Genomic DNA, 26601 nt, shown 5'->3' with positions numbered 1-26601 from the left:
GACCACCCCACCCGGGGTGACATTCCTGGGGGGGTTAACACCCAGACCTCCACTGAGCAGAGGGGTCGTGGAACACTTGAGCTGTAAGGAAGAAGGTTTTGATGATGGAGACGCGTCGACACGACCTCCTGAAGGGGCGTCTGGAGACGGACCTGGACGGGTAAATATCACCCTTATCTGCCCCACCTTAAATAACTGACCCCCCAGTAAAGATCTGTTCCACACTGATCCACTCACATTCACGTTTTATCACTGAGTGAATACAAATCGTGTCACATGACACCGTCCAGGTGGACCCGGGTTCTGCTGGTGGACCCGGGTTCTGCTGGTGGACCCGGGTTCTGCTGGTGGACCCGGGTTCTGCTGTAGGGGCCGGCGTCCCGTTCCAAACAGTGGTTGCCGGTGTGACCTCTTGGGCCCCTGGGGGCCTTTGGTGGCCCCTGGACGAGGCGTCTCCTGGACGCACACAGAGGATCATTCAGCCCCCCTGAAGCTGGACCACTTTTAAGTCCCTGAGCAAACCTGACTCCTCACCCCGCCCTCTTTAAAGCTGAATGTCCCACCCGGGTGTCGGTGCGGTCCCACCTGAGGTGCTGACCTTCACGCGGCGGCGTGAAGACAAGCGTCTTGTCGGCGCCGTGAGAGAATCGACACAAACCCCCCCCCCCGTTTGAAAGTCCGTTTCAGCCTGAATATCATTTGTGCATCGCAGGAACGTGAGGCTGAAACTGATTCATCATCCACCAATTACGATGAAGCGTGTGACCACATGTTTGTAGCAACGCGTACCCGCGGTGGTGAGGTGTGTTTACGCCAGAACGGTTAGAACCACTTCAGAGCAGGATGTCGGGTCGTGTTTCCGTGACGACGCCGCTTTGCTTTGAGCCGACAGAAATGGAATCAGAGTTCCTGAAGGTTATTCATGTCAAAGCGGTCCGACGCCGCCGGGCTGCGGTCCCAGTGTCGTAAATCAATACAAGAAAAGAGAAAGAAAACGAAAATCATGATCGTGTTCGTCCACATCGACACAAAGAACCTAAAGACTCCTTTTGTTCTTCTCATTCCAGTGGATTCCTCCATGGACTGGACTCAGCCTCATTTTTCCCACTCATAGTAAGTCACGTTTACTCCTTGTCTTGGTAGCATTGTTGTGACGCGGCTGCGGTGGCAGCGATGCTAACTGCTAGCTTGTCTTGGTAGCATTGATGTGACGCGGCTGCGGCGGTGCTGGTGCATTCTGGGGATTCTTACGCTGGTGAGGTGGTCCTGGTGTTTAAATAGAGTCTCGTGTCTCTGCTGGCCTGTGGTGAAAGCATCGCCGCGACGCGCCGCTGGTTAAATGTAGCTCTGCAATATCTTATTAAGAAGAACAAGAGGTTTAACAAAATTAAATTAGGTCTGTAATGCAAAGCATGCTTTTAAAGGTTACTTATTTAAAACTGGTTTCTCAGAAATGTGGTTTTATGGACGTTCCCTGATGGATTTGGTGCTTCTGAGGCCTGTTTTTAGGACACACATATGTTCCTATTAGATTACTGATGATCAAATTATCCGAATGATTCCAAACCAATAACAAGAACCGCCGGTCGGTTTCCTGCCTTGGATTTCTATCCTGTTGTTTTTACAAGACAAACAATCAAGTGGAATAAAAGTTGTGTCGCGCCGACAGTTCAGCGCCGCTCCGGAGACACGCCCACATGATTTTAGACCCGTCCCACTTTAAGATCTGAGTGAAACAATAAGAGTTTTTTTACAATCTTTCCTCAGGGTCTGGTTGGCTGATTGTGGTGAATGAAAATAATGCTGCTGTGATGATGACCTTTGACCTCTCACCATTATTAGAGCATGATTTCTTAGGATGTGGCATAAAGCATGTTTTGTAAGTCACAGTAAGCGGAGGACTTGACCTTTGACACATCAGAATTCCTCTTCTCACTTCAAACGGGCTGCGAACCAAACGGAGTTGTTGCTGCGCAGGAAGGTGTTGTGTGACGCTAACGTGTTGTGTGACGCTAACGTGTTGTGTGACGCTAATGTGTTGTGTGACGCTAACGTGTTGTGTGACGCTAACGTGTTGTGTGACGCTAACGTGTTGTGTGACGCTAACGTGTTGTGTGACGCTAACGTGTTGTGTGACTCCAATGGCCGTTTAAGGACCGGATGTCCCTTTATACTGTATCTCTGTGGCAAACCGGAACATCAGGCTGGGCAAGCAGCTCCATTAGAGCCCTACAGAAGGGTTAGAGCCCTACAGAAGGGTTAGAGCCCTACAGAAGGGTTAGAGCCCTACAGAAGGGTTGGAGCCCTACAGAAGGGTTGGAGCCCTACAGAAGGGTTGGAGCCCTACAGAAGGGTTAGAGCCCTACAGAAGGGTTAGAGCCCTACAGAAGGGTTGGAGCCCTACAGAAGGGTTGGAGCCCTACAGAAGGGTTGGAGCCCTACAGAAGGGTTGGAGCCCTACAGAAGGGTTGGAGCCCTACAGAAGGGTTGGAGCCCTACAGAAGGGTTAGAGCCCTACAGAAGGGTTCGAGCTCTACAGAAGGGTTCGAGCTCTACAGAACGGTTAGAGCTCTATTCTACCAATCCTCCGTCTATTGCTGGACCTGTGGTTTAAAACCAGTCCCTGACTGGTTCTCCTACCAACCCAACATTTGATTGACGGTCCCGACTTCTCCAAAAGGTCAATCTATCAGTGGGGGGAGCTGGATTTCCTGAGGTACCTCAGATGAAAAGCTTTACCCCTGTCGTGGTGTCCATGAAACTACCCTGGGGTATTTTTAATACTTTCAGCCTTCGACTCTTTCATTGGTCTTTTCTCCAGCTAGCCTGCTGCTGCTTTAGGATTGGCTGCATCCACAGTGTGGCTCATCTGGATGCCCTCAGGCTTTACCTGTACCTGTGGCCTCACCTGTGTGAGGTGTTCAGTGACGGCGGTGTCGTTAGCTCTTTTTGGGGGACCATCGATCGCTGGCGTCCGGTTTGTTGCTACCTCAGGGACTCACGCATGGCTTGTTCAGACAACGCAGCTCCTCTGCTTGTTGGGATGAGTCCCACCACACCTGTGGACGTCCAGGTGACCGCGGTTCAAATCCTGAAGCTGCTGCGCTGAGTGAAGTCGTGATATTAGCTTGTCATCCATGCGTGTGCCTTCAGGCAGTCAGGAAAACGTGTGTAGAAGTGTCCAGTAGGGGGCGCAGTGGGCGGCGTGTCCCCTCACTGCAGGAGGCTTCTGGGTTGAGTTTGAAGGTTCTTCCTGGTCTGAGGTGAACCGATCCAGCTAATTAATCATGAATTAATGCAGGAGGAAACTCTGGGGCTGGATTAGATGTGGGCGAACAAACATGCGTGTTAAATAGAGCCAGGATGCACACGTGAAGAGCACGCGTGTGCACAGACTATTTTATGGAGCTATCAGTGCTAGTCTGAATAAGGAGACACGGGTCGGCTCTGGTTAAAGGATCCACGTCGCTAAAATGAAAAAGTCAAAATGAGACGAGTTGAAGCTGCTTGGAGGTGAAATGTGAGACGACCCGTCAGCGACGAGATTAGACTCATCGGGGGGGGCGTTCAGCAACCGAGTCAGTTTGATCTGATGGGATGACAGTTGGGACGGAGCAGGAGTGGTGGAGATGTTGGTCCAACAGGTGTGACTCATCTTCACCTGTAACCCACGACACGTGTGGAACCGCCTCCAGACACGTCAAACGGACCAACATGCCAGGGGAAGAACACGCCAGCGGGGGGCTCAGAGGCACCGGGTCACCCCGCTAATCCGTCCGCCTGAAGGGATGACAAACAGAACCCTGTCATGGACTGACAGAGGTGGACACCCCGGGCTGGTCGCCAGGTCATCACAAGGTCGACACCCACAGAGACTGAAGGTCACGTGGACACCAGGTCCTCAGCGGGTCTCTGCAGGCAGTGCAGACTGACAGGAAGTAACGAGGCACAGGTGAAATCAGCCAGACAAACGAGGCACAGGTGACACCAGCTGGACAGACGTTCAGGAGGGGAAATGGGAAATGCGCTTTCAAAATAAAACGCCAAACCACTAACGTGTGAAACAGGCCGTCGCTTTGGGACACGTGATCGTTTCCTCCAGAGGAAATCTAGGATTGGATTCATTGATCAGAATCAATCACACAGATTGATTAAAATACCCCAATGTGAAAAACCACAGGAATACAGGAGTAAAGACGCTATAGTAACTGTGTGTGTGTGTGTGTGTGTGTGTGTGTGTGTGTGTGTGTGTGTGATTCCTAAATAATCCCGTCACTATTGTCACACGTGCTTAAAGTGTGTTTGGAGTGTGTTTGGAGTACACACCTCACACCTTCTAACAATGAGATTAACAGATTAAATCCATTCCTCCAGGATTAATAAAGTATCTATCTATCTATCTATCTATCTATCTATCTATCTATCTATCTATCTATCTATCTATCTATCTATCTATCTATCTATCTATCTATCTATCTATCTATCTATCTATCTATCTATCTATCCTGCTCTGATAGGCTTGCTGACAAACTGGGCGTGGCTTCACTGTAGTCCTTTGAACAGTCAAACCCCGCCTTTGGTTGATATTATTATTATAATCCTTATGAATTACAGAGATTAGATAGTTGAGATCTCACTTGACGGTTGGGATTAGCGGTTCTACCAGGAGGATGTGAGTCACTTCCCTCTGAGAACCTTCATGTTACCTTCATTAACTATTAACCCCAGTAGTAGATAATTGTCTGTTGATCCACAGACGCTTCTGGGAAATCGAATCATTCTGGAGCCCTAATTGTTCCTCAAATTGCGCCAAAGGAAATGGGATTGGTTCCAGAGGACGTTCTTTGGGGCGGTTAATCAGAGGTAAATAATTCCAATAAAAACCGTCACAGCAATTAGACGGAGAACATGAAGGTCAGCTTTATTCAAAGAGATGGGCCATCAGACACTTAAATAGAAATCAAACTGACTTCCCAAAAATTCAGCACAACAGAAAATGTTGACATGTTTAAGGAATAAAAGTCGACTAAAAACAGGTCAGAAGGGAACGGTTGGAGTGAGTTCAGCGCTACGAGGAAGACCTGAAGGAGCCTCCAGTGACAGAAAACCCATTTATTCTGTCTTATTCTACAAATTATCTTATAAAATACTTTCATTGAATTCTGAAACATTCTGTGAACCAGAATGAAGCATAAAGAACAGGAAACGTCACGGAAGACGTTCTGAGAACCGGCATCGATGAGGCGTGAAGCGTCTCCCCGTCCAGGTCAGGAAGTCGTCATCAGGTGTGAGGAGGGCGACGCCGCGACCATCCAGACGTCCTGGAGTCAGACAGCCGATGAACTCCCCTTATCTGTTCATGTGGGACAACCCTCAGAGGTCAAAGGGCAGATTTAAATGTTCAAGCATGAGCATTTAAATCTGTCTGATTTTCAGGTTGGATCCCTAGAGATGAACAAGGTGGACGGAGTTGGCGCCCCCGCGTCTGGGGGGCCGTCAGCGACGTGAACACGACGTAAACGACTTAAACGAACCGTCTTTAAGACTCGAGCTCCTCATTAGCCTTAAATTATTCCCTCAGTTCTGTCTGAAGGCTTCCAGAGCTGAACAGCATTATTCTGAACCTGCCAGCACTTGATGTTCTTCAAAGCTGGTGGGTGGAGATAAACCATCAGGACCAATGTGTGTACAGGTTTCCTTTGGGGCTAACTGGCCTACAATAAATGAGCAGCTCCTTTATTAGAGGCTAATTTACTACCCTGTTATTTTGCTGCTCAAAACCACAGCCTCACATTCCGGGACCGGCGACGGCACCTTGAAGACGACGCTGAGAGAAGCAAAAACCCACAGGACAGGTAAAGACCTGCTTAGGCAGCTGGTTGACCTCTTACTGCAGTGATAGTAATGGAGGTTAACAGGTAGTAGTTTCCCAAAGTAAAAGCTAAGTACTAAATTATACACTACAATGCAATTTAAGGAGGGAAAGGAATTCCTGTCTGCTGTTTGCTGAGCGATGACTCACAGCGGCGTTACGCCGTCTTCTGGCTGTCGCTGCGGAAACAAGGATGTGTTCTGATTCTGTTTATCACCCCGGGATGGATTAGGATTGGTTTATGCTCACTAATCCAAACCCACACCTCCTTCACCCGCTCCATCCACAGTTCATCCATCGGTGACATGTCGGCGCCGTCACACCTTCTCCCACCTGGAGGCGGAGCCTCATGGAGACCAGCAGGTGACTCCACTCTGCTCACTGTGAGGCTGATGACAGATGAACGCTGTGGAGAAACCATGTTTAATGAGGCAAGGACAGGGACAAACAGTCGTGTGTTCGCTCCGGCCAATGAGAAAGCCTCTTCTTTGCGGTTGAAAACCCCCGTTTATTCACTGGGACCCCCCCCCCGTGCTTCCACCGTTGAGAACATGGTTCACGTCTAAATGCATTAACACAGAATGCACACACGTGTTTCACACCCGCATTCATTCATTTCCTCATTGCACATTTATTTATAATTCATGGATTTAGCTGAACACGGTCACAAGACGCCTCTTTAAAATAGAACGGCTTTTCTTTTTTTGGGGGGTCATATTTTGTGCAGAAACGCTAGCAGCTAACAGCTAAGAGCTAGCAGCTAAGAGCTAGCAGCTAAGAGCTAGCAGCTAAGAGCTAGCAGCTAAGAGCTAGCAGCTAAGAGCTAGCAGCTAAGAGCTAGCAGCTAAGAGCTAGCAGCTAAGAGCTAGCAGCTAAGAGCTAGCAGCTAAGAGCTAGCAGCTAAGAGCTAGCAGCTAGATGTGAACGCCGTTTGATGGTTCTGATGGTCATGTGTTCGCTGCTGCCAATAGAAATAAAAAGAGAAACGGTGTGTTTGGATGTTACTGTGGATTTGGGATAAAACTTCCTGTCAAGATGTTAGCATGTTGTTTTGTGGCGTGTTGCATGTATGTAAATGTTATGCCTACCAGAGGTAAGCCTGCATGTAGGCCTGGGCTGGTGGGACGAGCGAGTAGTATTAATACTGTCAAGTGACAATAAATAAAAAACAATTACAAGTTAGTGCAGAAATAGAGACAGGTATTACTACAGGTATTACTGCAGGTATTACTGCAGGTATTACTGCAGGTATTACTGCAGGTATTACTGCAGGTATTACTGCAGGTATTACTGCAGGTATTACTGCAGGTATTACTGCAGGTATTACTTCAGGTATTACTGCAGGTATTACTGCAGGTATTACTGCAGGTATTACTGCATGTATTACTGCAGGTATTACTGCAGGTATTACTGCAGGTATTACTGCAGGTATTACTGCAGGTATTACTGCAGGTATTACTGCAGGTATTACTACAGGTATTACTGCAGGTATTACTGCAGGTATTACTGCAGGTATTACTACAGATAATGCTGAGGTTCTCTCTGGGAGTGACCAGGAAGGATAGGATCAGGAATGAGTACATCAGAGGGACAGCACATGTTAGAGGTTCTGGAGATAAAGTCAGAGAGGCCAGACTGAGATGGTTTGGACATGTCCAGAGGAGAGATAGTGAATATATTGGTAGAAGGATGCTGAGTTCTGAACTGCCAGGCAGGAGGCCTAGAGGAAGACCAAAGAGGAGGTTTATGGATGTAGTGAAGGAGGACATGAAGGTAGTTGGTGTGAGAGAAGAGGATGAGAAGACAGGGTTAGATGGAGGACACTGATTGGCTGTGGAGACCCCTGAAGGGAAAAGCCCAGAGGAGAAGATTACTACAGATATTACTACAGGTATTACAGACAGACTGCTTTCTGGAGGTAACATCAACTCTGCAACTTTGTTTATTAAAGTGTATTGTCCTCGTGTAAAAACCCAGTTCGATGAGTCAAAGCGTGGAAAGAGTGAAACGTTGGCTGAACTTCCTCCAAACCAATCGAGACAGATCTTCGTTTATCCTCAGATGTCAGACTTGGGTTTTTGATGGTTCTGATCTGTCAGATATGGGGAGAAGATCCGACCAGTCCGACCAGCAGGAAACGCTTCCTTAGGAAGTGGAAGGCGTTGCGTCGCCTTGGCGACAGGAAGGTGGATGGATGCTCTGATCAGACACGAGGAGGATTTCTGTGAAAGCTGCTGAGAAGGAGCTCAGTGAAGAAGAATCCAATAAATTTCACGGCGGTCTGGAATCATGGGATGGATGCATACTATCTTCCCTTTCAGTGAGGATTTATTTGTGGCTTGGCCTTTCCTTGGGGGGTGGGGGGGCACCATGAATGAACAGAGTTGTTGGTGGAATGGAACACAACTGGAGTCACTGGACGCCCCCCGAGCGACTCCCCCCGCACCGTTCACGGAATTACAGCTCCTGTTTGGAATTCAGCTACAAAACAAGAATCAAAGACGACATTGCGTTACCTAGGCAACAGCAGTGTTTCCTGGCCGGTCAGATCTCCACGTGTCAGACGAGTGGAGCCGTGAAGATCAGCAGATCAGCGCCGGTGGGGTGACGCCCGGTGTCCTAATGGAACCAACTGGACAGAACTCCTCCTGGGGGGCCCCTGCAGCCCCTCGGGGCCCCTGGGGCTGAAGGGTTTGACGTAGAGCAGAGGTCTGGAGATCCCAGCAGTGCAGGTTGGGTTCATCTCCATGTTGGATCTCCTGAGTGCTCTCAGACCGGAGGAACATCTTCTGGTTCTTCTGGTGATTCAAACTTTATTTTGAGAATTTCAAGCTTGAAAAATTCGACAAAGTTCATCCGACTGACAGGGGGGGGGGGGTGTCTCCAGGCAGATGCAAAAGGTTTAGAAAGCCTTTCCAGACTGTGGTGGAGATCAGTGACCCCCGTCGGGGGCTGCTGGTGTTCATCATCGAGGGGTTCTGAAGGACATGAGTGATGTCCTCTCCATGTGTGGGATGAGAGGAGACGGATGACGATGGATGGGGAGGGAAGGGGAGGTCATCGGGGGGGGGTGGGTCACTCCTCACAGGTTTACATCCTTCATGCTACATAGTTGCCTGAAGGGGGGGTGACTGCGGTTCTGGCCTGACTCAGCGGTTCTCCTGCCTGAGGAGAACATGATTGGTGGGTTCTGACGGAACCAGCTGATTGGACCAGACGGGGGGGTCCTCTTAGTGATGAAGACGTCACATGACGGCGACGAGCCTCAGCCATTGGGTGAGCACTGAGTAAGGTGTGGAGGGTAAATCCAACAGAATCAAACCACACGACCAGCATCACACTGTTTTATTCTGACTAGAACAATAAAGGGGAGTCCAGTTTGAATCAACTTTATTAGCAGTGTCCTCGTGACGTCACACCGTTTGTTTCTGGTTGGGTCTGCTAGCGTGGGAGTTTCAGTTTAACGCTAACGTGTTCTGTGTTAGCGGCCGGAGCGGCCCCTTTAAGAAGGGAGTCATGTGACCGAGGCCGGAGCGGCCCCTTTAAGAAGGGAGTCATGTGACCTCTGGTGAAACAAGCCCTCATTTAAAGCTGGATGTTCTGGGCTCACACCAGGAGAACATCTGAGGTCAGGGCTTAGTAAAGCTGCGTGAACTCTAACCCACGTGGGGTAGGGTAGGGTGTCATCCATCCTCAGCGCATTGGGGGGGGGGGTCAGTGCAGTATTTATGGTGTTTACCTTTCATCAGATGAAGCTTCATCTGTTTCTCCTCCTCATCACTGAAGTGAGGAGGACTGGACACGTCCTCCAGGGGTCAACTCCCTTTCCAAACATCTCATCCATCTGGTGTAGCCTCAGCCCGTCGGACACAACGGGACCCGGCTAATTAAAGGGTTACATGAAGTCATGGCTGTTTCCTGAAGAAGTGGTTCTGAACCAGAGGCCACCAGTGATGATGATGATGTTCACCTTAACCTCTAGGAGGCGTCTGTCGTGATGGAGGGGCGAGAGTCCAGGACGTCAACGATTGGGCGAATTTAGATCCTGACCCAACAGATGGATCGAGATCATGCGGAGCAAATCAATATCAGCGCTACTCGTTCATTCCGTTCAATCAAGAACCGATTCGTCAGTTACCAATTTTTAAAAATTCAATAATTTATGAACGCAGCGCTGAGTCAGCTGTTTGATCAGATAGCGCATGTTTTTTTAACATGCTTATCTTGGCGATGCTTTCTGTAAATGTTCCACCCTGTGTTGATAGATGGGCTTTCAGATGAGCGCTCACCATCATGTGATCTCCAACAACAGCGAAGCATGATGGGATCTGCATCACATGAGGAAATGTTGACGTGTGAAAGATACCTGAGTCATGAGTCAGTCGAAGAGAACAGAGAGGTCTCACTCATGCGCCAAAGACAAAGACATTCTTGTTCTAATCAAGCGTCCTCCAATGAGGAGCTGCTTCTGAGCGTGAACAGAATCGGAGCAGAAATCAGGAGGCGTTGGTTCCTGGGAGCACATGGCTCCGACCATCACCACTGCTCCCAGAACGTTTCCACATTTGTCACGTTACGACCAAACTAGTATGTTTTGTTGGAGTTTTATGTGAAAGACCAAGAAGTGGAACACGATGATGTTCAAAACGGGCAGCTTTCAGATGTCGCCACAGATTGACTGGATTAGGGTCTGGATTGGTCTAACACCTGGTCTCAGGTCTTTCCCAGACTCCCAACAAGTTTCCACATGGATTCCAGCAAATGGGACAAAGAGATCCGGATCTGTGGATCTCTGCGGTTCTCCGGAGTCCTCCTGAGCCTCTCGGTTCTGTCTCCGTCCACCAGCTTCAGGTGGACGGCCGTGTCTTGGTAGGTTTTGCAGTTGTGCCGTTTGCTCTCCGTTTCGGGACGGCGCTGATATGTTCAGAGGTTGGTCAATCTATTTATAGCCCAGCTTGACCCCTGACCTTGTTGGGGTGTCAGTTGGAGTTCATGGTACTTCTGCCAGGCACTGGACTTTCTTCAGGTGTCAGAGGAGTCTGTCCTCCTTCCATCATCCAGATGCTCCACGGCAGACACTTCCTGTCTTCCTGCGATGCTCTCGGTCGTAACCGTAGGCAACCGAGTCTACACACCATGACTTCAAGAGAGTTCTTGTCCTGGTGCTTCTTTGTGAGGTTTGGTTCATGTTAGCGTTGAGGTAAAGATCTAAGATGGGGGGGTCAAACGCAGTTTCACTGAGGGCCACATCATAATGGCTGTCCACAAAGGGCCAGATGTAACTAATAAATGTAACTAAATGTAACTCAATGTAATCAAACTAAATGTAACTACTCCTTAATGTAACTCAATGTAATGTAACTAAATGTAACTCAGTGTAATGTAACTAAATGTAACTACTCCTTAATGTAACTAATAAATGTAACTAAATGTAACTCAGTGTAATGTAACTAAATGTAACTACTCCTTAATGTAACTAATAAATGTAACTAAATGTAACTCAGTGTAATGTAACTAAATGTAACTACTCCTTAATGTAACTAATAAATGTAACTAAATGTAACTCAGTGTAATGTAACTAAATGTAACTACTCCTTAATGTAACTAATAAATGTAACTAAATGTAACTCAGTGTAATGTAACTAAATGTAACTACTCCTTAATGTAACTAATAAATGTAACTAAATGTAACTCAGTGTAATGTAACTAAATGTAACTACTCCTTAATGTAACTAATAAATGTAACTAAATGTAACTCAGTGTAATGTAACTAAATGTAACTACTCCTTAATGTAACTAATAAATGTAACTAAATGTAACTCAGTGTAATGTAACTAAATGTAACTACTCCTTAATGTAACTAATAAATGTAACTAAATGTAACTCAGTGTAATGTAACTAAATGTAACTACTCCTTAATGTAACTAATAAATGTAACTAAATGTAACTCAGTGTAATGTAACTAAATGTAACTACTCCTTAATGTTAAATAACTGAATTTCTGACTGATTCTAGTTCCAAACATTACAGTTAGACAGAAAAAACATGTTTGTTTGTTTCTCTGTTCTAACATAAATCCTTTTCATTTGTCAGGTTATTAAACCCACAGAACTCCATCAATCAAGGATCAAACTATCAATCAATAAAGAAAAATAACATCAGACACAAGTTAGGACGTTAACTTTGTTCACAACGTTTAGTCAGAGTTAAAATGGGCTGAAGTACTGCATTGTGGGAAATGTAGTTTTGGTCAAAACACACTTTTGATCTATTTATTTTTAGACGCTCTGACCTTTTTTGCTCTCATGGGCCACATTAAATGATGTGGAGGGCCACATTTGGCCCCCGGGCCTTGAGTTTGACACAAGTGATTTAAGAGATCCATGTCTTAAACTGTCTAGTCTGTCAGGACTGAAGCAGCCCTGATTAAAGTAATAGATTACTTCAGTACTTGCACTCAGCCTTTCTCCTGCCTGGACGCCGTTGACCAAGACGCTTTGGTTCGAAGGCGAAGGAGCGTGTCTCCGTTATAGCGATCACGTTACTGGTTTTACTGGTTTTATTTGATGACGACTCGCTTCCTGCCTTCATCTCCAGCAGATCAAATGTCTTTAATGCTGCATCTGCAGGACGATCCTCAAAATTTAATCAACCCTTCCAGAACCCGGCCCTGCACCGCCAGGAGTGAAGATCTGAACACATTACCGCGGCAACGGGACCACGTCTCCAGAACACTGTTAGCGCTCATTTAGCACTTAAAGCTCTGGCCTCACTGCGCATCTCTGACGGGATAATGGTCCTCATCAGGAGGTCTCTAGAAGCAAATCTAGAGGAGGTGGGGGAGGAATGTTCTGCTGACCTCTCCGGCTTGTAGACAATGTTCCTCCTGATGTTCACGTCAGCTGAAGTGGTCACGTCTCTCGCCGCGTTGCCTCTCGGCTCCTCGTCAATCACCTGTGTTTATCTTGGCTGCAGCTTATTATCGTTTGGCCCCCATGGGATGTCGGCTCCGTCCTCTCCAACCACCGCCGGCCAATCAGAACGTGGGCTCCTCTAATCCGTCCTCAGCACAGATGTTCCTGAACACGAGGTGAAGAACTGACTTTATCACTCAGTCCGCTGTCCCAGCATGCATCTGGGACAGACTTTCCGGACCGTGGCATCTTGGCGTCGCCTGCAGCTGAAGCTCATCTGCAGCGGTGACCCCCGACCTCTGGATCTCATGCTTCTGGCCTGATGTTGTTCTGCCATGATCAGAACTTCTCTTCCGGCTGCTAGTGGCTTTTCTTTATTTCAGTGACTTCCTCCGGACTGATAAATGATGTTTACTGAAATTGTAATTCAAATTAATTGTACAAAATTGTATTAAAATTAAAATGTATTAAATTATTGATATTAAATTATATTAAATTATTATTATAATTGTACTGTATTAAATGTATTAAAATTGTAATTCAAATTAATTTTATTCAATAAAACTGTATTTGTGGAAAGAGAATGACTCACCTTGTCCGTCAGTCATTGATTAGGGGTTACCTTTGCTCCTGCATGTTGGAGGGTGCCTCCCTGGTGTCTTGAGGGAAAATGAGAGCTCAGATCTCTGCAGACAAGTAAAAACCTCCTTCCCATCATGCATCTGCTCTCACACATGTCCCGCGTTGCCATAAGACACAGTTACTTCTTCTGATTTCCTGCAAGGACAAGCCGTGATGATCAGCATCCGCCTGGAGGAGCTGTCAAGCTGGAAATGGAGACTTTCATCTTCATCTGTCAGATTGCTGGATTACTGAAACCCTTCAGAAAGGATCTTGATTCCAGCTCCTTTTCAGACTATCTCTTAGATCTGACAGTCGGTCTCGATCCTTATCCAGAGCTCAGGATTGCGGTATTACACAACTGGATGATGATGAAATGACACGATGATCCATCAGTCATCAGAGTGTGATCTGTTTCCAGGACCTGCTGATCCAGGATGCTCTGATCTAGTATTATTTACTGTGTACATTTTTGTATGTTGCTGGATGGATGCAGACCCACAGCAGACGTGTGCTTCTGCTTGAAATCAAAGAAACCCATGAGGGTTGTTGGGTTGTTTGATCCCTGCATGCTTCTGGCAGCCAGTAATTATAATTAATAAGATTTATTAGCTTTTCAGTTTTATTCTCTTTTGGTCGTCGTGGATGTAAACAACATTTTACACGCTTAGATGGTATGTTTGCTGTTTGTCGTCTCACCAGCTTCTCTGTTCTGTTTAAAGAAAGTTCAGTTGCAAGAAGAACAACCTTGAATGACCCCAATGGGAAATCATTTCCCCTCAAAACTGGGAGGTTCTGTGATTTTTTACAAATGTAGGTCGAGACTGATTTATGTCGTGATGAGTGTAATTACCTGGAAAGTGAATGAACAAAGGTGAGAGCGCAATGACTCACGAGAGTTCCATTAGCTTTCTTACCTTTCAACATACAGTAAATGTCACTTTCCATTTCGGCGAGTGGGGCAAATTATGACACTCTTTAACTGCACTCAGGTGGGGCAGGAGCAGGAGCTAATTCATGGGTGAGATGCACGACTTGGTAGGTGCTAACGTTTAATTCCTACCTGCAAAAAATATGCAGAGTAACCCCTAACGCTGACGCTAACTCTATCCCTAACCTTAACCCTACCCCTCACGCTACCCATAATGCTACCCATAATGCTACCCCTAATACTAACCCTAATACTACCCCTAATGCTGCCCCTAATGCTGCCCCTAATGCTACCCCTAATGCTAACCATAGTTCTATCCCTAACTCTACCCCTAACCCTAGTGCTACCCCTAATGCTATCGCTAACTCCACCTATAACACTACCCCTAACGTTAACGCTACCCTTAACGCCAACGCCTCTGCATTCTGCACAAATTGCTAAGTGACTCACCTCCACCTGAAGACAGTGAAGCCACGACCCCCACCCAGGAGCTCGGTCTGTTCTTCTGGTTGTTAGCAGGATCATGCTAAACCTGAAGGACAGATTTGCAGTACGTTTTGTCCAATCACTGACCCGGACACATCCTGGAGGTGATTGCGTTTTAGTGACGATCCAGATCAGGATCTAGATGTTGGACCTGTGTAAATGGGCCCTGATGGAGGTTTGTGTGTTGTTTTGATCAGAGACAGGTGTTGAAATCTGACAGGGACTCGACATTTATCCAGTTCACATTCGTGGAAATTTTCTATTGCAAAAGTAACAAATCCAGGACTTGATTAGAAGAGAGATCAGCAGCCCGGTGCATTCCGGCAGTCGGACTTGAAATAAGAGAAAACTGTTTGCTTTAGAAGTGGAGACATCTCTTGACATGAGGTGAGAGTAATGTTGTGTGGTTGAGGCCCTGCTGCCTCAGGCTGGTGGCTATTACGACGTAATTTAGTCTTGTTAAAAGATTTAATATCAAGTGCTTTCAGACATAAAACAACTTCAACAATCAGCGTTTGTCTTCATCTGAGTGGGAAAATCAGCACCAATAAAGACAACTGTCTCCTGTATCCAGAATGATCTTTTTTAGTTGGAAAGAGGAACACGAGCACACGGTTAGTTCCATCGAAATAACATGTTTGTCTTCATGTCAGCGACTCTAACTCAGCTCTTTACGGCTTTTCTTGAAGGTTAATTCAGTCTCATCAAACATGCATTTGAAAGAAGACTCCCACGTCGGGTCATCAAGTCAAAGGTTTCCTCACATCACGGTGCGTTTACACGTTTAGACGGAGCGTTGGTGGTTGGTTCCAGCAGCAGGTTGTTGATCTGCTGATACCGCTGTTTGTCAGACAGAACTTTCTGTTGCTTGTTTTCCTTCTTTAAGTTGTCCGACCTTACCGACCCCGACGTGGAACTTGCCATCAGCTCTACTTGTAGGTAGTTTATGCCTCATGATAACACAACACTCAAGTCCTGACCTGAAACATTGATGTCATCCATGACCGAAGCGCCGTGCTCTCCTGATGATGGATCTGGTGTAGTTCCTGGTATTGGTTATCTGCTTCATTCAGACCAAATTGTCTACAGAACAACTGGAGAACCCAACGGGTCGGTGCCTCAGGGGGGAAATTTTTAGTGGCTCTTTGGTACCAGACATTCAAGGCCAGTTGTTTTTTGACAGAAAAAAAGTAAAATGACAACTTAACACAAGATTAATGAAGTATATTTCTATCTGTCTAGGACAGAAGTTTTATGTGAGCCTGTTTCTACTGAGTGGAGGATTAAAATGAAGATTAGTCTTCATGTCTTTTTGTTGGGCCGTCATCTCAGCACTGACTTGGCGCTGAGATGCTTTGTCGTCTTCTCTCAGGATTCTTCTGCTTTTTGACCTTTGACCCGTCCTGTAGATGAAATGGCCCATGAAATTTCTTTTCCTTGTTACCTTCCTTTATTCACGGCAGAGTGACCGACATCGATCGTACCTTCCCACAACAGTCCACACTTAAAATACCGGTGGGATTACGGAGAAGGATTACGTGAACATCCGTCGTTTACTGTCTTTAAACACTGTGAGAACGGTGATGGAAGAGGATCTGATGGGCCTCAGAAGAGCTATGAGCTCACCAAGTGCTTCGCTGTGTATCCTAAACCTTTTCCTTCTTGTCTGGTAACGACTCCAGGAATGAGGAGAGATAATCTCATGTGTTCTGTGTTGAGCCGATCGATCACTGTCAACCGCCTGTGGATCTGGAGGAGGATGGAGAACCAGAACGGGCTGAGAGGCTTGACAGTGTCTCTGTGAATGTTCATAATGAAGCTGGAGAATGCCTTCAGCCAATTCCAGACATGAATCCCTGTCCTGCACCTAGATGACTGAAAAGGAACCAGAACTTTGTTGCTCCTCGACACCAGTACTCAGTCGTTGTTTCCCAGTTTCACATTGGAGGAGAACAAAAAAGAGTTCACATCTGATGTTCTGGAGGCAGGAGGAAAGGACTGATGCCATCGATTTGAGCAAATGGAATTATTCACCATACTGAATAACTGGTGAGATGACATTTTAAACCCGCTCCAGTTCTAGAAGAACCCAACGACCTGCTGGAACAGGCATTCCTCACAGCCTCGCTTTAACGTCAAATAAATCGCAGAATGTTTTCAAAAAGCACCATGAATCCAAACACTTGAATCTGATTGACCTTCATGACGACAGTCAACACGGAACACATTCTGAATATTTCACTCAATGTAAATCCGATGTGTTTACGTCTCACATTAGACTGGATCCCACAATGTTCTGACCAGTATTTACATCTCATCCTATATTTACAGGAAGCTCAACAAAGCATATTAGCCAAATTGATCCAAATGTAAGCTCCAGGCCCAGGAGAACGCAGAAAAACTCAGATGTTCTGGGCTGTTGTTGGGAAATACCTACTGCAACCTGAGGAACCTGGTGAGGATCATGAGGGACTTCTGTTTACACGGAAGTCCTTCAGGCTGTCACTCTACCAAAAGGCTAATGCTAACACATTGTATAGATAAGAATCCAAGTGATTCTGGAGATGTTAACAAACCCAATGGAGGTCCTGGCAGAGAACAGAGTTCTGGAGTCTCCTGATGACAGGCGAGAACCTGAGAACCTGAAGAGGATCATTTAATTTATTCTGATTATGTCTTCCTGGATTTCTGAAGCATCATCACAACTCAATAATCCTTGTGTCTCATTTGTTGGACTTCCTTTCAGATTAGCTCAAATTGGTGAACAGATGTGGACAGAATGGAGAAGCAGCAGAATGAGGGGCCGGTTTGTGTTTGGCTCTTTCATCTGGAGGCATCCAGTGGAATGTAGTTCTGGCTCGTCTCCAGGCTTCATCTCCCATGGTGCTTTGCCCTCTGACGGGATGATGTCGGCTCACCTCTGGGCCCTGTTTCTGTATTTCACGGAGCTCTGTCTGATATGAGGATCATGAATACGAGAGACGTGATGGAAGTGGACTCAGACCCAGGACACGACAGAATGTGATGGAGATGAAAGAGAGCATTAACCAGGATTTGGACAGAAGACCCCTGGGACCTCTGAGACCTGGGGTGTCTGGCCTGTGACCCGGACCCTGACCCCCGCCGCCCAGATGTTTGGATAAGGAGAGATGTTGAAGCCAGTTTTTCTCTGAGGGGTTCATGACAAACAGTCTGAAGCTCAGCGATGATGGACCAGAAGACAAATATTGTTGTTAGCCCAGGAGACGTGAACCAGGCTGGCAGTCACCTCCAGATTTATTGATCCCCTCCCTTCCCTTTCTAATATCCCGTCTGATGAAATCACAGCGTGTGTCTGGGAAATGTTATCTAAGTGAACGTTTTCTGCCCAAAAATATTGCTTTAGCGTCGGAGAAGCTCCTTCTTTCTTCTTGCGGCATGTCGGATGGATCCAAATGCAACAACATCCGGCGATGCATTGGTGGCGAGAACCCCCGACCCCCCGATGGGACCCAATCCACAGATAAACCGTGAAGGACCCACAGCGGTGGAGTCGGTCACCAGACTCCACGTTGACATGAATAGAGTTTGAAGCTTTGTGTTTTTTCAGATGAAGAGCGGGCGGTTAGGAAGCGTACGAGACGTCGTCGCGTCGCCGTCAGACGAGGTCGTGATCCGCGGTGTTGGTTGCACGTCGCTTGTTCCACATCTGAGAAAGAACAGCTGGCCTTCGTGTCAGAAAAACTAAAAGATGGGGACGCTTTGTTTGTGGGTTTTGTCATGTCGCTTTCAGTCCGATCGAGTTTCCCCTTTGAAATGAGTCAAAAGGCAGAATGAATAGAGACGGTGTGTCATTCAGGTCTGAAGGGACGGCCCACCCCTCACCGCCTCCTGTTCAGCCATCATCCACAATGTCTGGAGGGGGGATTTCTTTTATTGTTGGCAGAATTATTTCATCAATCTTTCAAGTGCGACAGATTTTCTGGTTTATGACGGAAAACGAGGCGGTTCTAGAGTGTTATGCTAATGGCTAACAGCAGCCTGGGCTAGCATCGGGACGGTGTCTGTGGAGCTTCTCACTTCTCCAGGTCATGGTCCTCCAAAGCTGTTTAGGTCAATCCCCTGGACTTTAAGGAAGTTCCTGAAGACTATTGCCTCTCATCCAAGAGGCTCCTTCAGTTCTGAAGGTGTCTGGTCTGGTCCCGGGTTATTAACCCTGTGAGGCCTGAACTGGGACCAGACCAGACACCTTCAGAACTGAAGGAGCCTCTTGGATGAGAGGAGAAACGTCTTCAAGAAACTTCCTTAAAGTCCAGTGGATTGATTTAAACATTGGGGACGGTGATCGTCATGGAGACGCATCGGTAGTCGAGGAAGCTCATATTTGTAAATAACCATGTTACCATGGAAACAAAGTTCCCGAAGCACAGCTTTCATGTTACATTTTACGGTTACTGGACTCTTCCCACCAGCTGTTTGTCTTCTTCGTGTGTTTCCTGACGTTGCTGCTCATCACTGACACGATGGGGTTAGATCTTTATTGGGGGGGCTGCAGGCAGGTGTCGGCCCCCAGCGCTGATGTTCTCAGCGTGTTTATGGGACACGCTTCTGTTCTCCTCTCGCTGACTTGAAGCGAGGCTTTAGACTGTGGAGAAAGATGGATGTTTCCCAGCCGTCCAAGTCGTGAACCTTCAGGGAGGAAGGGCGAGGAGGAGGAGGAGGAGGAGGAGGAGGAGGAGGAGGCATTAACAGATTTAAGAGGGGAGGCAGGACAACAAATCACGCCGCTGCAAATTCATACAGCTAAAACAATAGCTTCCTAACGTTAGCTTGCTGTCGGCCTGGATTTGATTGGGGTTTGATTCGCCGCTTTGTCTCCTGGTCCCTGAAAACTAAAGCACAATAGTGGTTCTTGTCCCTGAGTGTCTGGCTGGACCCCCCCAACGCAGCACATGAAGAACCAGCGCTAACAGCTAGCGCTAATCACTGTGTAGCGATCACAATGGGCTGTCCACGCCGTTCTGTTTAACGTCCTACCTGTAACGCGGCATTGATCGCGCGGTGATGCTACGCTAACGGTGTGATGTGTGGAGTTTGTTCATTTGTTCCTCCCTGATTTTTAGTAGGCAGTCATGTGATAACCTACACACATGCTTATTGGCTGACAGCATCAGGAAGTGTGCTGCGTTCAGAGACTCACTGAACGCAGCACACTTCTGTGTTAGAGAAACACTCAGTGTTTGAAGGTAACAGAAGGTGGTTCAAAATCAGCATGGGGGGGTTCAGGTTTAATATCAGTATGGGGGTGTTCAATACAGACGGTCCAGTGGTAAACTGGACAGATTAATCTCACCTACTGCAGATTAAAAGCATCACAGCTTGTGTCCCGTTTGGTCGTATCTGATGGTTCTTAATGAAGCATCTCCCAGATGGAGCCCCCCCCCCCGGTGTGGGGGCGAGGAGCAATGTTCCCTTCGGGGAGGAAACAAGGCTTCGTGGAAAGAGGATCCTCTCAGAAATAAAAGGCTGGGTCCAGTGATTCATCCTGAAGGAGAGCCACTGAATCACCGCTGGAGGGGGGACCTCAGATCGCATGGCGGGGGCGGGATGGTCGCTCTGCAGCGAGGTGCGGCAACAAGGCCCCGGGGGCCCGGGGGGCCTCCGGTCTGACCGGTACTCCCGCCTCGGTGGCCTCCTCCTCCCACGGAGGTGATGCGTCTCCATCTCTGTCATCTGGGGGGGGTTTGTTCAGGCGCCGCCCCATTGGCTGCAGTTTGAAGAATGAAACTTTATTCTAACTTCTGTCCTCACCCCCCCAGACTAACAGTATGTCCCTGAGAACCTCCCCATAACCCCCCCGCCGCCCCCGTCCACCATACAAATGAACTCCTTTAAACAGGACTGAACACTGAAGGACGATCTCCATCAGGTGTGTGGGCGTGGCCTCAGGTTAACCTGTGCGTGTGAGTGGGTCACATGTACAGGTCATGTGATTGGGTCACATGTACAGGTCATGTGAGTGGGTCACATGTACAGGTCATGTGAGTGGGTCACATGTACAGGTCATGTGAGTGGGTCACATGTACAGGTCATGTGATTGGGTCACATGTACAGGTCATGTGATTGGGTCACATGTACAGGTTGGATCCATGTCAGGATGAAGAGGCTCCTCCCACCTCTCAGGCCGCCGCGTGTCTCCTCGTCTTTCGCGGGCGTCGGTCGTCACGACGTTTGTGTTGACAGGTGTGAGGTAAACATTAACCCTTTCATCGCCGTCCCTCCTGGTGCTCCTCTTCCTCGTCTCTCCCTGTCTCCTCCTCCTCCTCTTCCTCCTCTTCCTCCTCCTCCTCTTCCTCCTCTTCCTCCTCTTCCTCCTCTTCCTCCTCCCCCTCTTCCTCCTCTTTTTCCTCCTCTTCCTCCTCTTCCTCCTCTTCCTCCCCCTCTTCCTCCTCTTCCTCCCCCTCTTCCTCCTCCTCCTCCTCTTCCTCCTCTTCCTCTTCCTCCTCCCCTTCTTCCTCCTCTTCCTCCTCTTCCTCCTCTTCCTCCTCTTCCTCCCCCTCTTCCTCCTCTTCCTCCCCCTCTTCCTCCTCCTCCTCCTCTTCCTCCTCTTCCTCTTCCTCCTCCCCTTCTTCCTCCTCTTCCTCCTCTTCCTCCTCTTCCTCCTCTTCCTCCCCCTCTTCCTCCTCTTCCTCCCCCTCTTCCTCCTCCTCTTCCTCCCCCCCCCCCCCCCCAGAGACGAACCTTCTCCATTTCCTCCTGCTCAGGAGCATCAGTACAGGGAGGCGGGGTGAACGACCTTTCACAGGAGTATTACCGCTCAGCCCGTCTCACCGATAAGCCTCCTGTTACGTCCTCCCGGGACGGGGCTGGCCAGGTTCACACTCCCCACATGGGGGGGGGGCATTCTCCTCTGGCTACAGGGAAGTGCGCCATAAAGAGCACAGCGTGCATCAGCAGTCTATTGGTGGGGGCTATTAGTAACCTTAGAACCCCTGACCTGTGACTCGGGTCCTGAACTGATTCACACACACACACACACACACACACACACACACACACACACACACACACACACACACACACACATTAAGACACTCATCATCAGAATGGGTGGGGGGACCAACCAAAAAAGGACAATTTATGACAATAAAGATCTTTGTGATGCATTCAGGAGAGCCGATGGTGTGTTTTATGTGCTGCTGGTAATGCATGGAGAGTGGCCCCCCCCATGACTATACCTGTAATGACTGACGCTGCCCCCCCTCCCACTCAGACGGACCCACACATCACAAAACAAAAACGCCCACATGCAATTTGTAATGGATGAGGAAGCAAATATGTGCACACACCGAGGTCACACCCCCGTCAGCTGGGGGGGGTTAATCCCTGACTGAGCTTTACACAAAAGTGTTTCAGAGCGCAGGAGAAGGCTGTTGTTGAAATCATGTTTTTATTAACTGGGAATAAAACTTCAAACATGATCTAATCCGTGGACAGAACGGCTCGGTCACGACGCATCCGATCTGTGCTGGGGGGGGGGGGTTGCGTGACATCACTGAGTCATCAAACGGAATGTTTGTTGGCTTGTTTTGCTCATAGTTTGTGCTAACATGAGGATCTGGATGGATAAACTGCCAGTAGTCTGACTTAGGTTGGACAGTCTGAGCGTCTTGCTGGGGGGGCCAGCAGGACGCCGAGGCGTCCTTCAAACGTACGCAACATTTTTGAGTCAGCAACACATCGTCTTTCAGTTTCTTATTGCTGCTTCATCAACTTCTTCAGCTGCTTCAATCTCTTCCTCCTCAGCAGGGTCATCAGCCACCACCACCAGCGTCTGAACTCCACGGGGGACTTACCTTTACCAGTCTAACAGTCGAGGGACAATTTATCATCTGTTATAAATGATCTGGACTCGTTCACTGGCTTCTCTTGATTGGAAACTCTCCAGATCTTCTTAGGGACCCTCGGTTTCCTGTTCAGTTATACGAGCTTGTCGAGCAGCACTTGGTGAAGACAAACCAAAGCTCTCAGACGTTGGCTCATCGTCTTCCTCTTTGAGGATGACTACCAGGGCCGCTGGACTCTCCTGGACTGGACTTTAACCTCATATGACATCAAAACATCCCATAAACTAAGAGCTCCACTGACTTTTGGTGGTGTGTTTCCAAGTCAAAATCAAAAGCTCTCTAATGACTCTCAAAACCATGTGACCTCCGTAGAGTTGTACTGTGGTGAGACTGCTGTACTTCAGCAAAACTGAAATAGGGAGGGAGGTTTTCCCTCCGCTGTCGCTGACGCTCTGGAGGGTTCAGTCGGGTTTCTGTCTGTTAAAGCGCTTTGAAACGTCTGTTGCTATGGTTAAGCGCTATATAAGTAAATCTTGATGATTGATGATTGATTGAAATAAAGACTGGAGCAGCAGAAGAACGGTTGAGAGCCAAAACGGGAATTCTTTAATTTTATTCTCAGTTCATCGGTACAACATCAGATCAGTCGGGAAACATACCTGTTTATAACTGTACGTCAAGTGAGACTTACCCATGCATTATTTCACCCCCACAGTAAAGGTAGAGAGACTATGAAAGTCTGTTCAGGAGTCTTCCGGTCCATGTTTACCAAGCGTAGACTACTTCCACAGAGGCCGTTTGAGGACGGGTGGTTTCCTGCCTTGGTGCCGTGCCCTCAGTAAACAATGATCCGTGAACGACACGCCCGACAGAACCCTATCTGCTGACAGGGATCTCCTGAACATCCCCGCTTCTCCCAAAGAAATACTCATATTTGAGTTCAAACGACTGCTGTGGCACACCTGTTTCCACAGGTACGCTACGTCACGACTTGTTTGTTTTCCATTTTTTCTCACATTCTCCGGTGATATAATCTGTTGTGTTGGACATGTTATCACTCCAGCGTGAAGCTGATGTTTTCGGGCCATGCTGCGTTGCTCTGTTTGGTTGCAATCGTGACCGCAATCGGGATCTGTAATCAACCTCCTCCTACAGCTGTCTAAGCGAGGCTGGCGCGAGCTGGGGGCCAGAGTGGGCTCAGGTCCACCCAGGTGTGCCTCTTACCTACCCAATCAGAAGAGAAGGCAAAGTGGTTTTATTTGTCGATTATAGTTCAATATTGCAGAAACACTGCCGACTTGCGATTGGGCGACATCCTGCACCCAAAGTCTTCTCTTTGCAGCGGATTGAAGACAAACCTCTTCCAGCATGACTTGATAAGTAGGTCAATGTTTGTGCCCTGCAGTAGACATAGTCCTACCCTCATGAAGAATGAATGGATCGGTTATATCCTGTCTGTCTTTGTACACACTCCATAACTAATGTCATCCAAGCAGGATGTCCGATCATGTGTCCGACTGAACCAAAGGTACAAGCTGTCCTCACACAGCAGGAACCACCTCCTACCTACACAGCAGTCAATATCACTCCAGAACACTGGTGGACATTCAGAACCCAGACCCAGGGAACGCATCACATCAACGCATGCAGGGAGACCTGCCCACCTGTTCCCCAACAGGATCCAGTCCATGATCCGATCCGGCAGTCGTTTTCTTTGTTGTTCCACTTAAAAACTTTTGTAAATTCTGCTTGGATCACGTACAAGTTCCATTAGGGAGAGTTGAAGGTTTTAAGGCTGTTAGATCTGAATCAAACTATTAGTATTACCTCTGGAGAGAGTCTCTCCCTGGACTCCACGTTTGGGTTAACAGTCCACTCCTCTAAAACAGGGGGGGTCAAACTAATTTTCACCGGGGGCCACATCAGCATCATGGCTGTCCTCAAAGGGCCAGATGTAACTAATAAATGTAACTAAAGGTAACTCAGTGTAATGTAACTAAATGTAACTACTCCTTAATGTAACCAATAAATGTAACTAAATGTAACTCAGTGTAATGTAACTAAATGTAACTACTCCTTGATGTAACTAATCAATGTAACTAAATGTAACTCAGTGTAATGTAACTAAATGTAACTACTCCTTAATGTAACTAATAAATGTAACTAAATGTAACTCAGTGTAATGTAACTAAATGTAACTACTCCTTAATGTAACCAATAAATGTAACTAAATGTAACTCAGTGTAATGTAACTAAATGTAACTACTCCTTAATGTAACTAATAAATGTAACTAAATGTAACTCAGTGTAATGTAACTAAATGTAACTACTCCTTGATGTAACTAATCAATGTAACTAAATGTAACTCAGTGTAATGTAACTAAATGTAACTACTCCTTAATGTAACTAATAAATGTAACTAAATGTAACTCAGTGTAATGTAACTAAATGTAACTACTCCTTAATGTAACTAATAAATGTAACTAAATGTAACTCAGTGCAATGTAACTAAATGTAACTACTCCTTAATGTAACTAATAAATGTAACTAAATGTAACTCAGTGTAATGTAACTAAATGTAACTACTCCTTAATGTAACTAATAAATGTAACTAAATGTAACTCAGTGTAATGTAACTAAATGTAACTACTCCTTAATGTAACTAATAAATGTAACTAAATGTAACTCAGTGTAATGTAACTAAATGTAACTACTCCTTAATGTAACTAATAAATGTAACTAAATGTAACTCAGTGTAATGTAACTAAATGTAACTACTCCTTAATGTAACTAATAAATGTAACTAAATGTAACTCAGTGTAATGTAACTAAATGTAACTACTCCTTAATGTTAAATAACTGAATTTCTGACTGATTCTAGTTCCAAACATTACAGTTAGACAGAAAAAACATGTTTGTTTGTTTCTCTGTTCTAACATAAATCCTTTTCATTTGTCAGGTTATTAAACCCACAGAACTCCATCAATCAAGGATCAAACTATCAATCAATAAAGAAAAATAACATCAGACACAAGTTAGGACATTAACTTTGTTCACTGCGTTTAGTCAGAGTTAAAACGGGCTGAAGTGCTGCATTGTGGGAAATGTAGTTTTGGTCGGGGACACTTTTGACCTATTTATTTTTAGACACATTTTTTAGACCTTTTATGCTCTTGTGGGCCACATAAAATGATGTGGAGGGCCACATTTGGCCCCCGGGCCTTGAGTTTGACACGTGTGCTCTAGTCTATGAGCTAATGATGGTCACCAAACGACTGACTTGTCCATCCAATACTTCCAGCAGCCCACGCAACTAAAGCTGTCTGGAACGGGTCCCGTGTCTGCGGTCCGTGTTCAATGGATTGGCGTCTCATTGCTGCGTTTAACAAAATAATTCAACCAATCAAATCAGACACGGTCATGGGAGTGACCTTTCTTGTAAACATTTGTTGCCTGTGTTGCTCCTCAAACCGTCAGAGGGTTCTGGGTCTTGCTGCCTATTCATAGTGAACAATCACACCTTCATGGCCTTACATCTGTGAACAATAGTCTTTCAGGCTCTTCCTGTTGTTTCGTGATAGGGAGATGAAATCATCCACTGGTCATTGTAGTGGAGTTCCTAAATATCCACAAGATAACACCAGTTTAACCCATATTCCAAACCACTGGTGAACTAAAACAAACAGGAGGGCTCAAGTTGTAAAGTGTACAATTTACTTTTAGAGTTGTGACACGTCATTCTGTCACGTTTCTGTTGTTGCTGCGTCAGATTCTACTGAAGGTTGTTCCACTTGGAGCTTTTACTTCTCTACTGGTGATACAGTGGAATCGACTTTTCTCCTATCCTGGGATTCATGCTGAGATGATCTACATTACTCAGGGTTTGACATTAGGTGTGGGCATCCAGTATAATGAGAAAAAATAACAGGTATGGGTAAACTCCGGCCCGTG

At 46.8% G+C, this 26601-nt stretch overlaps 1 protein-coding gene across 1 annotated transcript in view; it reads left to right on the top strand.

The window, feature by feature from the left end:
• tmtc3 (transmembrane O-mannosyltransferase targeting cadherins 3) overlaps positions 1-13222 on the top strand; it is a 44214-nt gene extending 30992 nt beyond the window's left edge. Inside the window, exons 15-16 of the mRNA XM_068312562.1 lie at positions 1068-1113; positions 12848-13222. Coding sequence (XP_068168663.1) covers positions 1068-1113; positions 12848-12929 — 128 coding nt within the window. The 3' untranslated portion in view covers positions 12930-13222. The remainder of the gene's footprint in view (positions 1-1067; positions 1114-12847) is intronic.
• Positions 13223-26601: the final 13379 nt, after the last annotated feature.

This window comes from Antennarius striatus, chromosome 4, assembly GCF_040054535.1.
Source record: "Antennarius striatus isolate MH-2024 chromosome 4, ASM4005453v1, whole genome shotgun sequence".
NCBI lineage: Eukaryota > Metazoa > Chordata > Actinopteri > Lophiiformes > Antennariidae > Antennarius > Antennarius striatus.
Note: the sequence above shows the minus strand (reverse complement) of the source record. Positions and strands in the feature narration are given on the sequence as shown.